The 15497-nt window shown below is 26.4% G+C and overlaps 10 protein-coding genes across 10 annotated transcripts, besides 16 other annotated features; 5 read left to right on the top strand and 5 right to left on the bottom strand.

The window, feature by feature from the left end:
• The first annotated feature begins 401 nt into the window (after positions 1-401).
• Positions 402-453: a sequence feature (AT_rich).
• A 455-nt stretch (positions 454-908) lies between these two features.
• On the top strand, positions 909-1884 carry EDI_287000 (WD-repeat protein, putative; the record flags this gene model as incomplete). The annotated part of the gene is made up of 3 exons (XM_001740484.1): positions 909-1058; positions 1114-1574; positions 1668-1884. The coding sequence occupies 3 exons, from the start codon at positions 909-911 to the stop codon at positions 1882-1884; spliced, it is 828 nt and encodes a 275-aa protein (XP_001740536.1).
• Positions 1066-1112: a sequence feature (AT_rich).
• Positions 1580-1635: a sequence feature (AT_rich).
• Positions 1885-1952: 68 nt separating the features above from the next.
• Positions 1953-2080: a microsatellite.
• A 21-nt stretch (positions 2081-2101) lies between these two features.
• Positions 2102-2136: a microsatellite.
• A 6-nt stretch (positions 2137-2142) lies between these two features.
• On the top strand, positions 2143-3132 carry EDI_286990 (WD repeat-containing protein, putative; the record flags this gene model as incomplete). Its single annotated transcript, XM_001740483.1, has 1 exon — positions 2143-3132. The coding sequence occupies one exon, from the start codon at positions 2143-2145 to the stop codon at positions 3130-3132; it is 990 nt and encodes a 329-aa protein (XP_001740535.1).
• A 197-nt stretch (positions 3133-3329) lies between these two features.
• On the top strand, positions 3330-4063 carry EDI_286980 (ribonucleoprotein, chloroplast, putative; the record flags this gene model as incomplete). The annotated part of the gene is made up of 3 exons (XM_001740482.1): positions 3330-3541; positions 3628-3717; positions 3769-4063. 3 exons carry the CDS (start codon positions 3330-3332, stop codon positions 4061-4063), a joined length of 597 nt encoding a protein of 198 aa, XP_001740534.1.
• Positions 3582-3626: a sequence feature (AT_rich).
• Positions 3723-3760: a sequence feature (AT_rich).
• A 689-nt stretch (positions 4064-4752) lies between the features above and the next one.
• Positions 4753-5361, top strand: EDI_286970 (uncharacterized protein; the record flags this gene model as incomplete). Its single annotated transcript, XM_001740481.1, has 1 exon — positions 4753-5361. One exon carries the CDS (start codon positions 4753-4755, stop codon positions 5359-5361), a length of 609 nt encoding a protein of 202 aa, XP_001740533.1.
• Positions 5362-5667: 306 nt separating this feature from the next.
• Positions 5668-8547, bottom strand: EDI_286960 (uncharacterized protein; the record flags this gene model as incomplete). Its single annotated transcript, XM_001740480.1, has 1 exon — positions 5668-8547. The coding sequence occupies one exon, from the start codon at positions 8545-8547 to the stop codon at positions 5668-5670; it is 2880 nt and encodes a 959-aa protein (XP_001740532.1).
• Positions 6248-6279: a sequence feature (AT_rich).
• Positions 6420-6562: a microsatellite.
• Positions 7290-7404: a microsatellite.
• Positions 8548-9179: 632 nt separating the features above from the next.
• Positions 9180-9276: a microsatellite.
• A 457-nt stretch (positions 9277-9733) lies between these two features.
• Positions 9734-9789: a sequence feature (AT_rich).
• EDI_286950 (uncharacterized protein) lies at positions 9790-11517 on the bottom strand (the record flags this gene model as incomplete). Its single annotated transcript, XM_001740479.1, has 1 exon — positions 9790-11517. One exon carries the CDS (start codon positions 11515-11517, stop codon positions 9790-9792), a length of 1728 nt encoding a protein of 575 aa, XP_001740531.1.
• Positions 11518-11524: 7 nt separating this feature from the next.
• Positions 11525-11667: a microsatellite.
• A 25-nt stretch (positions 11668-11692) lies between these two features.
• EDI_286940 (uncharacterized protein) lies at positions 11693-12943 on the bottom strand (the record flags this gene model as incomplete). The annotated part of the gene is made up of 1 exon (XM_001740478.1): positions 11693-12943. The coding sequence occupies one exon, from the start codon at positions 12941-12943 to the stop codon at positions 11693-11695; it is 1251 nt and encodes a 416-aa protein (XP_001740530.1).
• A 45-nt stretch (positions 12944-12988) lies between these two features.
• Positions 12989-13087: a microsatellite.
• Positions 13088-13138: a sequence feature (AT_rich).
• Positions 13139-13145: 7 nt separating this feature from the next.
• EDI_286930 (uncharacterized protein) lies at positions 13146-13700 on the bottom strand (the record flags this gene model as incomplete). Its single annotated transcript, XM_001740477.1, has 1 exon — positions 13146-13700. One exon carries the CDS (start codon positions 13698-13700, stop codon positions 13146-13148), a length of 555 nt encoding a protein of 184 aa, XP_001740529.1.
• A 363-nt stretch (positions 13701-14063) lies between these two features.
• EDI_286920 (uncharacterized protein) lies at positions 14064-14759 on the top strand (the record flags this gene model as incomplete). The annotated part of the gene is made up of 1 exon (XM_001740476.1): positions 14064-14759. The coding sequence occupies one exon, from the start codon at positions 14064-14066 to the stop codon at positions 14757-14759; it is 696 nt and encodes a 231-aa protein (XP_001740528.1).
• A 6-nt stretch (positions 14760-14765) lies between these two features.
• Positions 14766-14818: a sequence feature (AT_rich).
• Positions 14805-15473, bottom strand: EDI_286910 (uncharacterized protein; the record flags this gene model as incomplete). Its single annotated transcript, XM_001740475.1, has 1 exon — positions 14805-15473. The coding sequence occupies one exon, from the start codon at positions 15471-15473 to the stop codon at positions 14805-14807; it is 669 nt and encodes a 222-aa protein (XP_001740527.1).
• Between the last annotated feature and the right edge of the window lie 24 nt (positions 15474-15497).

Here is a 15497-nt window from a genome sequence, read left to right as displayed (position 1 = left end):
AAGAGGTTTGTTATATGGTTGTAATACAAAAACCAAAGAGTAGTAATAAATTAGACAACAAGAAGAACAAAGACAACAAATTATTGATTCTGTTCTTGAACCAGCAGCAAAAGAAAGACGTTTGTAATGTTTTTTTGTATTTCATTTAAAATGGGGATTAACTGTAAGTTGCTAGTATTGCTCTTGTTAAACCAGAAAAAGCAAGACAAGTAGGTGATATGATTTTGATGATGTGTCAACGTGGACAAATGACTGGAAAAATCAATGAGGGTGGATTAATTTCAATGATTGATCAAATCAATGAAAGTAAGAATGAAACTAAAGTCACTTTAATGCATAAAGGAGACGATGAATTAGATGATATTAATATTGATGATCTTTAACTTCAACTCTTTTCATTCATTTTTATATAATATTTCTTATTATCATAATACATCTATTATAATAATAAAAGAAATCACTTTCATTTAGAATTGATTTACTCATAAGAATTTACTCTAAGGATATGATAATAACAATAGTGTTCAGATAGAAAGAAAGTACATTCAATCTTTTTCAATAAAAATAAAGAAATTATCACAAAATAAAAAGAGAAAAAATTTAAATAAAAAACTGAAAAAGAGAAAAATAAGAATGTTACCTTACACAGAAAACATTATTCAAAAACCATCTGAATACACTTACTTTAAATTCAGTCAAAAAACACAAGAACGAATATATGAAGATGAACAAAATCGAATTCTTATTGATGAAGAATCTCTTCATCAACAGCATTTTTTACTTTTTTTAATTCTCAAAATATTGTTAATTCAATTAATTTTAGTGATGATGGTCATTTAATTTCTATTGGATGTTCAGATTCATCAATTCGGTTATATGACTTTAAAAAAACACAAATTGTTAATGGAATGAATCCACAAGCAAAATTACTAGGTCATTGTGGTCCTGTGTTTAGTACTAATAATTCACCTGATTTTAAATGGCTTGTAAGTGGTTCAGAAGATTGTTCAGTAAGACTTTGGTCATTAGATTATCCATCTTGTATCATGTCATTTAATGTTTGTGTATTAATATAATAATAATTTGTATAAACAAAAAACATTTATTTATTAGGAACATGATGGACCAGTTTGGGATGTACAGTATTGTCCATTAGAATATTATATGTTGAGTTCATCATATGATAGAACAGCTAGATTATGGACATCTAAACAAAATAAAAGTGTACGTATATTTGGAGGAGATGGTGGACATAATGAAGATGTTACATGTTCAGTATTCACTCCTGATGCATTGATGGTTATCACAGGGTCAGCAGATAAAACAATAAAAATATGGGATGTTGGAAAAGGAAAGAAAATGGCAGATTTAACAGGACATGATGCAAGTATTAGTTCATTGGCTATTAGTTCAACAGGAAGATATCTTGCATCAGGAGATGAAAAAGGGTCAGTTATATTATGGGATATTAAATATGGAGAACATGTTAAAAAAATTAAAATGCTCAAAACAAGTAATCAACCAATTATTTCTATGGCATTTTCTAATGCAGTATCAAAAGAAAGATGTGATGAGTTTGTTATTTTTATCTAATTTTAAGTATAAAGTTATTAAAATGGAATAAATTTTATTAAAGAAAGGAAGAGAAAATTATTTAAGTTTTATAGTATTATTCTTGTTACATGTTGTAATGAAAATTATATTAGTCTTTGGAATATTCAAGAAGCATTACATGAAACAGAAAGTAAACATAAATTAGCAATGAATAGTGCAGATAATTATTTAATTAAACAATATAATACTAAAGATACTCCAGTTATTGATGTTCAATTTACACGTAGAAATTTATTATTAGCAGGTGGGATTTATAATTCACCAGAATGAATTAACAAATGAATAATATAATAAATAAACGATTGTTCTTTGAAGAAGACTAACTTGTTTAAATCTTCAATAATACAAAAAAGAAAGAATATAAGAAAATAATTTAAAGTAAAACAAGTTTAAAACAAAGAAATTTTAATAATTTTTCTAAAATTTAAAATAATATAATTAATTATAAAAATATAATAAAATAAAAAATATATTTTATTTTTTTTCTAAAAAGAAAAAAATAAAAAAGTAAAAAGAAGAAAACAGTAAATGGCAACCTCAGATGCTTTTCAAAAATCTTTATATAAATATGAAGCTCCATGGACAGTTTATTCAGTTTCTTGGAGTAATAGAAATGATAAACCAAGAAGAATTGCATGTACATCATTTATAGACGATTATATTAATCATATTCAAATAGTTCAATTAAATGAATCAACTGATTCATTAGAGAAATCTGCTGAAATAGACCAACCATATCCTCCAACAAAAGTTATGTTTATGCCACCATCGTTAAATCAACAAAATGATCTTTTAATAACTTCAGGAGATAATTTACGTATTTATGAAATATCACCTGATTCATCTAATTTAAAATGTAAAACAACATTAAATTCATCAACAGAAACTTTTTCACCATCTACATCATTTGATTGGAATACAATTAATATTGATCGTGTATGTTCATGTTCAATTGATACTACTTGTTCAGTTTGGTCAGTAGAAACTGGTCAATTAGTAAAAAAATTAATTGCACATGATAAAGAAGTTTTTGATGTTTCATTTGCAGCTAATCCTGATATTTTTGGAACAGTAGGTGGTGATGGATCATTAAGAATGTTTGATTTACGTTCATTAGAACATTCAACTATTTTATATGAATCACAAGGTCTTGTTCCTTTATTACGACTTCAATGGAATAAATTTGATCCAAATTTCATAGCTACATTTGCTATGGATAGTGATAAAGTAATTATTATTGATGTTCGTCAACCTGCTATTCCTTATACTCAACTAAAAGTTCATAGAAATAGTGTTAATGCTATTTCTTGGGCACCTAATAAAGCTACACAATTATGTTCTGCAAGTGATGATCATAAAGCTCTTATTTGGGATATTGCACCTATTGCTGAAGGAGCTGATCCTCAAGTATTACAATATGAAGCTGAAGCTGAAGTAAATAACATAGTATGGGCAACATTATATCCAGAATGGGTTTGTGCTTCTGTTGGCAATCAAATTCAAGCATTAAGAGTTTAACTTTACATGGTTTATTTTTATTATATTCTGTTTATTACTTTTATTATAATCAAGAATCAATGAAATTCAAAGAAATATTATTGAATGAATGTTAGATTCTAAAAGTATATTTCAATACTTTTCAATATTCTAAAATGTTTTTAAAACCAAAAAAAAACAAAAAAGAGAACTTAAATAGAAGATTTGTTAGATTTCATATGGGAGATAAAACTGATCAAGATGATAATGAATACACTAATCTTTATATTGGAAATATTCCTTATTCAAGTACAGAAAAAGATGTAAAGAATTTCATTCAATGTGATGAATGTAAAATCACTATAGTTATAGATAAAAATACAGGGAAAACAAAAGGGTTTGGTTTTGTGGCATTTGAAACTCATGAACAAGCATTGGAAATAAAGAATAAGTTTGTTATTGATAATAATTAATAAACATTGTAATGACAGAATTATTAATATATGAAAAAAAAAGAATAATGAAATAATATTATAGGTTACAAGGAAAAGAATTAGAAGGACGACCAATTATATTGAAATGGGATAGAGGATTACAATCAAAAGTATCAGACAAAAACTATAAATTGTTTGTTATTAAATATACTTATATTTTATATTAATAATTAATTGATTGTAGTGGATATCATAAACAACAAAAATCATCTTCAAGAAGAAGAGGAAGGAGTTATTCTCGTCATAGATCTTCTCATAGAAGAGAACATTCTTCTAGATCAAGAAGTGATTCATATGAAAGACGACATCATTACCATCGTCATTATCATTCTTCTGAAAGTCCATCATCTAGAAGTACATCACGAGATGATAGACATCATTCTCACCGTTATAGTGATTCTAGAAAAAGCTCATCTAAAAGAGATGAATCAATAAGAGAAAAATCCCCAGAAAAAAATGAAGAAGAGCATAGTTTCTGAATTTGATAAGGATTGAATGTTCAATTGAAGAAGTGTTGATGAGATGAAGAAGGTTGGTAGTTGAAGAGCTTTGATGAAGATTTAATGAGGTTTTTTACTCAAAAAAACGAAAAGTTGTAATCTGTACAGATTGTACATATCGTTCTCTGGTTGGTTTTCAGGCATTGAGTTAAATAAAAGAACAATACACATCTAATTTTTAAACAAACAACCATAACATAGTACTAAAAAGAAAAACATTCTATTATTTTATTTACAAACTTTCTTGATAAAGAAATGAATTATAAAATCATTTTGTATCAAAAGAAGAATATATCTTGAGAAGGAATATAACATAATCTGAGTTTTGTTCTTTGTTTGTTACTTAAAAGTCTTGGTTAGGTTGTTTTTATAACTGTTATAATTAACTAAACGTAAAATATGTTTCTACATTATTTGTAGAGAATCTCAATGAGAATAAAAGAAGTTGATGTATAATTGCATAAGAAATACCAATTAGTACCAAGTAGAACTATCAAACACAAATTAAGAACAATGACATAGTAAATAATACAATTTTAACATTTTTTTGTGATGAGGAGATAAATAGAAACGAAAAGATGGAAATAAAGTATGTTTTCGTTGAATGATGAGGTATTTTGTTTTTTGAAAAATTAAATAAAAGATTGAATGAAACATTCGTTAATAATATGGCAAAGACACACGTACTTGTATTGAATGGAAGTTGGAACAATAATGGTAATTCTGCATGGCTTATCAATAAATTTCTGGAGGGATTAAAACAAGAAATGGAAATAGAAGAGAGGATTGTTAATGTACCTCGAATGAATCCAGCAACATGTTATGGGTGTTTACAATGTAGAAACAAAGATGATTTTTATTGTGTCCAAAAGGATGAAACATTTGAATTAGAGAAAGACATTTTAAACACTGAGATTGTTGTTTTTGCATTTCCAATTTATTATTTTAATATGCCAGGACCAATTAAAACATTGTTAGATCGTTTTGTTCCTTCATATGATTGGGATAATAATGGATTAAAGCAAAAACTTACTCCAATGTTTAAACATAAAAGATTTGTATGTATAGTGAATTGTGCTGATGTTCAAGAGAGTTTTTGTGAAAGAGGTGCTTATGCAATTAAAGAAACTGCTAACTTGTACCATATTGCATATAATGAGTTATATATGGTTGGATGTGATGGAGAAGGTATTGTTGAGAAAGACATAAAGAAACAGGAAAAGGCTATTAATTTTGGAAAGCAAGTTGGTGTAGAACATTTACAATCTATTAATTAACATTCTTTCTTTTTTATTCTTTTATTCTCATACTCTAGTTTAATCATCATTATAAACATTTAATTTCTTTATTCTCTTTATCAATGAAGATAAGTGTTATTACATTAATAATTGAATTGTATTTTTGTTGATGATAAACTTTTTTATGTTTAACTTATTATATCAATAAATGAATTATTGATGAAGAGTTATTTTAAATTTGATTTTATTTATTGAATATCATTTATCATTCACCAATCATAACATTGTTTATTGTTTGTTTAATCTTTTATTTTAATCAATCAAATTTATCAAAAATGAATCAAGTTATTCATCATCATTACTTTCTTGACTAAATACCGAATCCATCGCCAAATCATCCCCCATTGGCATATTATTAGGAATAAATCTTCCCATTGGCATATTATTACCATTTCCAAATCCTCTCATTGGCATATTATTATGAATAAATCCTCCCATCATTCCAAATCCTCTCATCATTTCATTTTGTTGTTCTGTTATTACTTCAATATTATCACATTCAATCTGGTTGATTGAATTTGATGTATCAATTATCTTTATATTATGACATCTTACCATTTTAACTTCTTTTCCTTTAACATCACTCTTAATATCAATTCCACTACATTCTTCCATTTCAACTTTCTTCAAAGATTGGTCTAACATTAATTGTGTGTCATTTACTCTTTTCATTACAAGCTCTTCTTTACAGTGTGGAACGATCTTATGAATTTCAGTACTATTAATTAAAATTGCTTTTTTCCATGATACATATAAGCCAAAATTATATAACTCAGAGTTTTCAATATGTATTGTGTCACCGTTTAGTTCATTATCTTTTGGTATCATCATAATACTTACTTTACTATCAATAACTTCTATTGACTTTTTAATTTTATCAATTTTAAAATTAATATTCTCACATTTATTAATTGATATTGATCTAGCACATCTAATTTTTGATCTATTATCTTGATTATTAAATAGAGTTTCTTTATTACTCTTACAATTAATGAATTGAATAGTTCCATAGTGCTCATATTCTCCATCAAGTGCGATATTTTCACTATTTTCTATTGTAACATCACTATTAATATCACTTTCAATTTTAATATTACTATCATGAGTATTTCTTATTATAATATATTTCTTATCTGTTTCTATTTCTATATCTTTATTTGTATTATCCATTTCTATTATTTCTGTATCTTCTTTTATAACATTCTTTGTTTCTGGAATATGACATTCTTCATTATCTATTGTGATGAGTTCTTCAATATTATCTAACTTCCCTGTGATTTCTGTATTTTTACATTTTGTTATTTTCATTTCTTTGATTTGATTCTTGTTGATTATGAATTGACAATTCTCACATTCATCAATACATAATTTCTTACATTTATCAAATAATTCTTCAAAGATATAATCTTTCATTGATACAACATATATCTCCTCTGCTTCTTTCAGAGGTACTTTAATGTATTCTTCAATTGATTTAAATATAATTCTTTTTGGTTTAATATCAATTTCATTGATTGTAGATTCAATAACTTTCATTGTATTACATTTTTCATTTCCTGTAATATTCACTTCTTTAGATTCTGCTATTATTAATTTGTTAATTGGACATTTTGATTTTACATTAATCTGATTTCCTTTTATTATTTCAATGTTTTGTTCATTATCAGATTCTATTTCTAATGTGAAAGTATCACCTTCTTTAATATAAATATCAGTTGATTTATTTGTTGATAATTTGAATTGTGTTTGAATAGCTCTTTCTAATTTCAATTTTTCAATACAATCTGATTTAATATTGATTTTACATTCTCTACAATTAATTACTTCAACACTCTTTAATTTATTTAATACTAAACTAGTATTTAAATTACAATAGTCTAATCGAAGTTCTTCAAGATTTGGGAATGTATTTGTACCTTCTTTTATTTTCCAATATCTTCTGTTATTTGGTGTTTTATTTTCTTGTTCCTCTTTCATTTCATTTATCTTTAGTTTATTAACTCCATTTAGTTTTAATTTTTTCAAATTTTTCACAGAACGAAGTTCAAGTGAAAACTTTAATGGATAAAACTCAGCTGAAGGTATTGATAAATAAAATTCAACTGAAGGTTTTAATGAGTGGATTTCTAAATCTTCAATGTTTTGTTGATTAATTACAATATTTGAATTTGTTGAATAAACACAAAGGTATTTGATATATTCAGGTAATCGTGGTAGTTCAAATAATGTTAAATCTTGATTTTGGCCAGACCTTGGTTGAGTATTTTCATTAATTGAAATTGAGTTTGCATAAAGATCATTAAGAATCTTATAAACCTTCTTTCTATTCTCTTCATTAATAATATCTTCTATACTTAATCTAACACTAGAAATATCAGCATCTCTAAATGAATCAAATGACTCTAATTTTACATTTGAAAATAATGAGTCAACTGGTGATCTAACAAATTTAATATTTGTTTCATTATTTGGTTCCGACAAAAGAATCTTTGAAGAATAAACTCTAATACCTTTTGGTATTTTTACTTCACTTTTAGATTCAAAAGGTTCTCTTGTTTCATAAATAACAATGATATTTTTATTCTCTCTAGCCTTAATCCAATTATTGTTTACTCTTCCATAAATTATCATTTCACTTGGATACAGTGATTCTTCTGTTTTCATTTTATCAAAGATTTCATCAAATTGCTTTGCACAAATTTCATTAGTTCTTATTTTAATTCCTTTCTTCATGTTTTGAATAACAAGTTCAATCATTTCTTCTGTAATATTTGAAAAACATGTCATAGACTCAACTTTTTGTATAATTTTAACCATTCGCTCCTTTTCTTCTTCTGTCATTTTTTGATGTTGTGGATTAAATTGATTGTTTGGATTTACCATTTTTACTGGGTGATTGAAACTGTCTAATTTATAATTTCTAATATTCTCAACTTTCATTAATACTGATTCATCAACAGGAAGTAAATTACAATTACATGTTGGTGGATTAAATATGTTACAAAACTTATTAATATCTCTTTCTGATGTAAACCATGGATTAACTTTCAATGAGTTAATTGCAATTCCACATTTCTTGTTAATCGTTTCAATGTTTTGAATGTCATTCATGTCTTTGACATGAAGTGCTACTTTCATTAAATAAACCATATCAAGTTGTTTCATTTCTCTTCTTTTATAATTTACTGATCTACTATCTTCAATTAAATAGTTCAATTATTTATTTTCTAGTTCATCTTATTCATTATTTTTGAAACTTTTCCTCATTATTATTGATTATCAGGTTATTTTATTTGTTATAACTATTCGTTGGTCACTTTGTTATTCCTTCTCTATTACTTTTATTTTTACTATCTCTTGATTCAAACCATAAACAACTCTATCTCCCATTCAACCCACAATGAACTTCAAGTGTCACACCAAAAAGCTCTGTCCAAAACATGAAATTACTTCATCTATTAAATTTATCAGTCTTTGGAAGTATTATTGTAACGAGTCTATATCTAGTATTTGTTTACACCATGGTATTAATGAGTTGATGACAAAGAAACACTCTTTGACTAATCATAATCAAAACAACATGAACTCTCTTATAAATTAAGTAGTACATCAATAAAATCCAATAACTAAATACAAACATATCAATAACAACAATACTATCTTTGTATAACAGAATAAGACATTCATATTCCTTTAGAATTCTACAAATACTGAATAGAACATATCATATTATTCTTTAATTCTTTATTGATAAACAATAAAATCTGGTTGTAATAATTTAATTATTCCTTTGTGTTAATTAAATAAAAGAATAAATTAAATACAAATACATTCATTAATAAAGGAAAATAAAAAACTATGAAATACAATAGAAAGGTTATAAGAGAAAACAAACCCCAATACTATTTACTAAATCACTTAACATAAATGAGTGTCTTATTATGAACAAACAAAAAATTGAACAAAAAGTGTTATTTTATTCATAAAACACTTACAATAAAATGAAAATAACAGAGAGTTAAACCAATTTATAGTTTATTTAAACAACACATAAAATATACCATACAACTCTTTTATGACACTTCTATTGAGTTTAAAATGTGTTTCAATTTCAAAGTCTACAATCAAAATTACCAAATTGTAACAATCTAACAATAACATGGTTATGAAATTCAATTGAAATAACAAATGATATAGAACTTCTCATTTAATCTTTATTTAAATACTTCATAATATGAATAAAAATGATTAAGTTTTATTTTTTTGTTAACAAAAGACAAATACTAACCACTAAGTAATTAAATATCATAGATAATATTAAATAACCATTAATTCCAAACAAAATAGAATGAAAAATTTATATAATTTAATGGACATTTACATTAATATTAAAATAATTGATATAAACTAAAATGCTGTCCAACTTTCTAATTCTTCTTGAATGCAACGAGGAATAAAAATATTGTTTAATTTCTGTGATTCTTTTGAAGTGTTAGTATTTGTTATTTCTTTTTCAATAACATCTTTACGACTTATACTTTCATTTAATATCTGATTTCTTTTAATTTCAAATTGATTCTGGTGTTGTGGAGTAAAAACAATATCTATGCATTCATTTGTTCCATTCTGACTGTAGAATGAAGATGTTCTGGATACTTTCTTTTCATTAGTAGTGTTAGTTGGATATTCAACTCTTTCTTTTGTCTGTTTATAAGGATGAAATGAACTAACTATCTTTTCAGTTTTCTTAGAAGAAGGAAGAGATTTGTTAGGTTTAATTTGAATAGAAGATTGACGTTTTTGTGATTGAGAATGTCTTTGGTTACATCTATCATAAGATTTCTGATAATAGCGAGATTCTTTTCTATGTCTTGAATTGCTTCTATTCCTTGATTCATTATAATTTCTATCAGGATAATCATACTTTGAAAGGTAAAGACCATCAAATGGAGAAAGACGTTTTTCTTGTATTGAAGATTGTTGTTGATAATCAACCATTGATTTTGATTGTAAATGATTTATTTCTTGTGGTGAAAGTTCAAGATCGAAATCCCATTCATCTTTTGTTTGTTCATTTTTTGTGATAAGAGAAGTTTGCTTTTCTTGATTAACAACAGAACGTGATTGCGTTTGATTGATTTCTTCTTTAATTTCAAGTATTTCATGGTGTTCTTTTTGGTCTTTACTATCTGATAGTAGGATAATTTCAGTATTTGGTTTATCTTCATCTACAAGAATAATAGTTTCATTGCCATAATTTAAAAGAGTATCATGAGATTGATTTTGTTTTGTTTGAGACAATACTTCATTAGGTATTTGAACTTCATCTTTCACTTCTGGTATTTTTTGCACAGGAACTTCATTCTCATTTTCCAATACTTTATTTTCTTCTTCCATTGATTTAGTCTTTTTTTCATCTTCATCCCTCCAATCTACACCTATCAAATCTAATTTCTCATTTTCTTCCTTATTGTAATATGTCAAAATAATTGATGCCATCAAACTATTACTTGGTAATGCCAAGATATTTTGTGGAATAATACCCATTGTTTGTGTTTGATTAATGAGATGTTTGTATTTTAAATCTATAGGAATATACCAATCACACATTAGATTCTGTGGTTGGTTTAATCCTAAAATATTTTCCATTTCTTTAGTGATAGTATGATTGGAAATAATATTATAAGCATTAGATGCTTCACTAATAGAGTTATATTCACAAAGATAATCATTACCATCTTGAGTGATTGCTCTTACTTTTCCAAAGAAACTAAAATAATGAAGAACAGATTCAAAAGTAATGTTTGCTATATACTTTAATCGAATATAATTTAAAGGTAAATTTGAGATGACTTGATAACCAAATTGAACATATAAGTACCTTCCACAAAATTGTTTTGAATGAATTTTATGAAAACATATAATAGAATCAGTTACTGAATTAAATTGAATGATGACAAAATGAAGATGAAGACAAGTAAAATCAGTAGAAGTAATTTTGATATTAGAAGGAAATAATAAGAAAAATTGAGATTTATCAAATGTTTTAGGGACATTATAAATAATTAAATGAAGAGTAGGATAATCTAATGAAGGTTGTAATTCCAAGAATTCTTTAATTAATTGATGAGCCATGAATGTTAATTAAATCAAAACATTAAAATTAAAAAGTTAATTTATTTAATAATAATATAAATTATTATTAAATAAATTAAATAAATTCTAATTTATTTTAAATAAAATAAATAACAAAAAAAATAATTAAAAAAATAAAAAAGATTTAATGATGGAAAATTGTTACTTAAAATGTTTAGCAAGCAACAAAAACGTGATTATAACGGCAAATTGATGGTCCTTTTTCTTCATACTCTGCCTTAGAATGACAGTGTTGAACAAAAACTGGAAGTTCTGCCATAACAGAACCACCATACCAAACAGCATAACGTTGATAAGGATATGAAACTACATTAACTTCTATTGGTTTTGGTTGTAATTTACCACCTGATAATTGAACAGCTTTTTGAGTACGGAAATCTGTAAATCTTCTAACATCTCTTTGTAATCTATGTCCAAAACCTTTAAACATAGTAGAACCACCTGATAAAATAATATTCTTATAAAGATCTCTTCTACAATCAATTGGACATGATTGAATAGAATCATCAACAAGATCTGCTAATGGTGTAGTAAAATCAGATGAGAAAATTTCTGGATTAAAGAATAATTCTGGTGCAAGGAATTGTTCATATCCAACATCAAATGTATATGGTTTCTTTGAAATTGGATCAATGGCTTGATGTTTCTTAAATGATGATTTTGGATCACTTCCTGAATCCATAATATTAAATTCTTTAGCCATATCTTTAGAAACAAATGAATAATTTTCTTTAATTGTTCTTGCCATTTCCATACGTTCAGATGCTGGAATTGGTTCTTCTCTTTCAACAAGCATTTGTTGAATAAATGCAGTAATATCTTTTCCAGCTAATGGAATACTTTTAATTGATGATCCAATAACATATCCATCAGCAACAGGAATAATATGAGTTACTCCATCTCCTGAATCAATAACTGTACCAGTTAATCTTGCATTTGCTGGATTATTATCTTTTCTAGACCATGATGCAACAATAGCTAAAACTGCTTGAACTGCAATATACATTCCTGGAACATTAAATGTTTCAAAAAAGACTTCAGCTAAATATTCACGATTTTCTGGTGGATTCATTGGTGGTTCAGTTAAAAGGAAATAATGATCTTGTGGATCACATCGAAGATATTTAAAAATAGCTTGTTCCCAATACATTTCCATTAATGTCCAATTTTCGATTTGTCCATGTTTTAATGGGAATGTTTTTGTATATGATTTTGGTGCATTTTCAGCTTCTTGTCCAATATAAAAATCAAAATCTTCTGTTGATTTTGTTGCTGTAGTTAAATCTGCTTTTGAATCTACAGCAATTAATGATGGAATTAAATAACTTGGTTCTGTATTTCCTGCATATCCTATTTTTGTATATCCCGTACCATTATCAAGAACTACTGCTGGAAGTGTTGACATTTCTCTTGTGTTATTTTTTTGAAGTTCTAGTTCGACTTTAATTGCTTTTTTAGTTCTTTCTCTCCTTTTCTTTTATTTTTTAGTTCCTTTTTTTCTTTATTTTTTTTTTGTTATTTATATTCTTTTTTTTGTTTTTCTTTTCTTATAAAAATCTTTTTGAATAAATAATCTAATAACAAAAATTAAAATAAATTTGTGTTGTTTATAACATTTGTAGAACAATAACTCGTTCTGTATGGAATGGTTGAGGAAACATACATCCAATTAATTCATTATCTTTAATCCTTTCATAACTCCTTGATAAATTTTTACAATACCCCTTTTTAGATGTTGGTTTATGGACATAAACCCTAGATGATCCATAACCAAAATCAAATAAACATGGATCATCCATTTCATGAAGTTGTATAGATCCTCTTTTTCCATTAACTAATTCAAATTTCTGTGGGTCTTGAAGTCTTCCGTTAGAATTTAGTGTGAAAATGAAATTATGTGAACTTTTATTCTTTTCAAAGTCAGGAGAATTAATATCTAATGTTGTGATTGGAAATTCACAATAAGTTCCATAAACATTTCCATAATCTCCAAAACAAATAAATAATAAATGGGGGATATTCATAACAGTTTTGTTAAATCTTAAGTTAGAAATTCCATTTACAGCAGTATCAAAGATTTTTTTATATCCGTAATGTCTTTCTGTCCATTGTGCAAAATATTTACTATGTTTGACAACCATTTCTTGTTGTTCATCAATCATTAGTCTTGAAAATAATTGACTTATTAGTGTGGACTTTCTATTGTGAATAATGAGAATGAAGAACCTTCTTGTTGTAATGGAACTTTCTAATGAATCTTTTTCTTAATCTTATTCTTATTAAACATATCAATAATCTAAAGTGTTCTAATAATTCGACAATACATGGTTTAATTCTATTAAACTAAACTCATTCCCTTATCAACACCTCGTATATAACAATGATTGAAATGTCTTTCAACCATCAGTTTATTTGTGAGTGTTTTTTCTTATTGATGAAAATAAAAAAAAACCATATTAAATTTATGTTTTATATATCGAATTTATTATCAGAACACTCAATTATCATTTGAGTGATATTTGTTGATGCCACCACGACCAATAAAAAATCGATTTGAAATTCATCGACCTTATATAACTCAAGAAGAAGATGAAATCATTAAACTGACAGCCCAATACACAGCAAGAAATGGAAGTAATTTTGTAAAAACTCTTGCTGAACGAGAACAGAAGAATCCTACTTTTGCATTTCTTCACAAAAATCATCCAAATTATCCTTATTTTGCTCAATTATGTGAATCATACAATCAATGTCTTCATCCAAAACAACAATACATTCAATTTCTCAACAAAACAATGGGAAATACACAAATCCTCATTAAATACTCTAAGATGAGAGCAGACTATGAAAAGGAGATTGAAGAAATGAAAAAGAAAACTGAAGAAGATAAAAAACGAGAAGAAGAATTAAATCTTTCTATCAATTGGAATGATTTTGTAGTTGTTGAAACAATTGACTTCGATGAGTTTATTGAGGCAGAACATCAAAACATATTCTTAGATAAAATGGAACAAAGTAATGAAGAAGAAATAAGTCAAGAAACCAAAGAAGAAGAAAACCAAAGTGATAAAGATGAGGTATCTAAAATAAAGAAAGGAAATCAGTATGGAGAAATGAAACAAGAGTGTCCTCTTTGTCATCGTTTAATTCCATTAAGTGAAATGGATAAACATATGAAAATCGAATTATCGTCTAAAACACTGAAATCTCAACAAAAATAAATACTCTATTTTATTAAAAAAGAAAATATAAGTTACTTATTCTTTTTAAATAAATAAAAGTGCTACTATCATCAAGCTAATAGAAACAATTGATTCTTTTGAACTGTTAGTGCTCTCATCATCTGATTCGACTAAAACACATTCATTTTTAGTTGTATCCCATTCATATAAATCTTCACATGAGTAACATAAGGTTTCATTTTTGCAACTCTTACAATGAGGTGAACAAGACTCGCACTTACTGCCATTTACATAATAACCAACTTGACATCCGTTACAAATATTTTCATTACAACTAATACAATGATCAGCACATTTAATACATGACTCTTCATTTTTATAATACCCATCAACACATCCTTTACACTTCCCTTTGTTACAAGAAGAACACCCAGGAAATACCTCTTGACATTCTTTACATTTTCCATTTTTAAGAACATATTCAGACTCACATTGTTCACAATTAATACTATCACAATATAAACAATGACTATGAAGAATTGAACACTCACAACAATCATGTTCATTGCAGTGGTAAGTGTTCTCAACACAACCACAATTATCTGAGATAGAAGCATTTCCTCTGCAACTTCCTTCACATACAGCATAGTTGTCAGTGCAAGTATCACAATCACCTCTACAAGGCTGACACTTTCTGAATATAGCATTATAACCAGTTGATGGTCGACAAACACATTCATTCTTCTCGTTCATCACAAACCCATTTTCTTCATTACA

This window comes from Entamoeba dispar, genomic scaffold (genome assembly GCF_000209125.1).
Source record: "Entamoeba dispar SAW760 scf_1105229462973 genomic scaffold, whole genome shotgun sequence".
NCBI lineage: Eukaryota > Evosea > Mastigamoebida > Endamoebidae > Entamoeba > Entamoeba dispar.
This window is presented reverse-complemented; position numbering and strand designations above follow the sequence as displayed.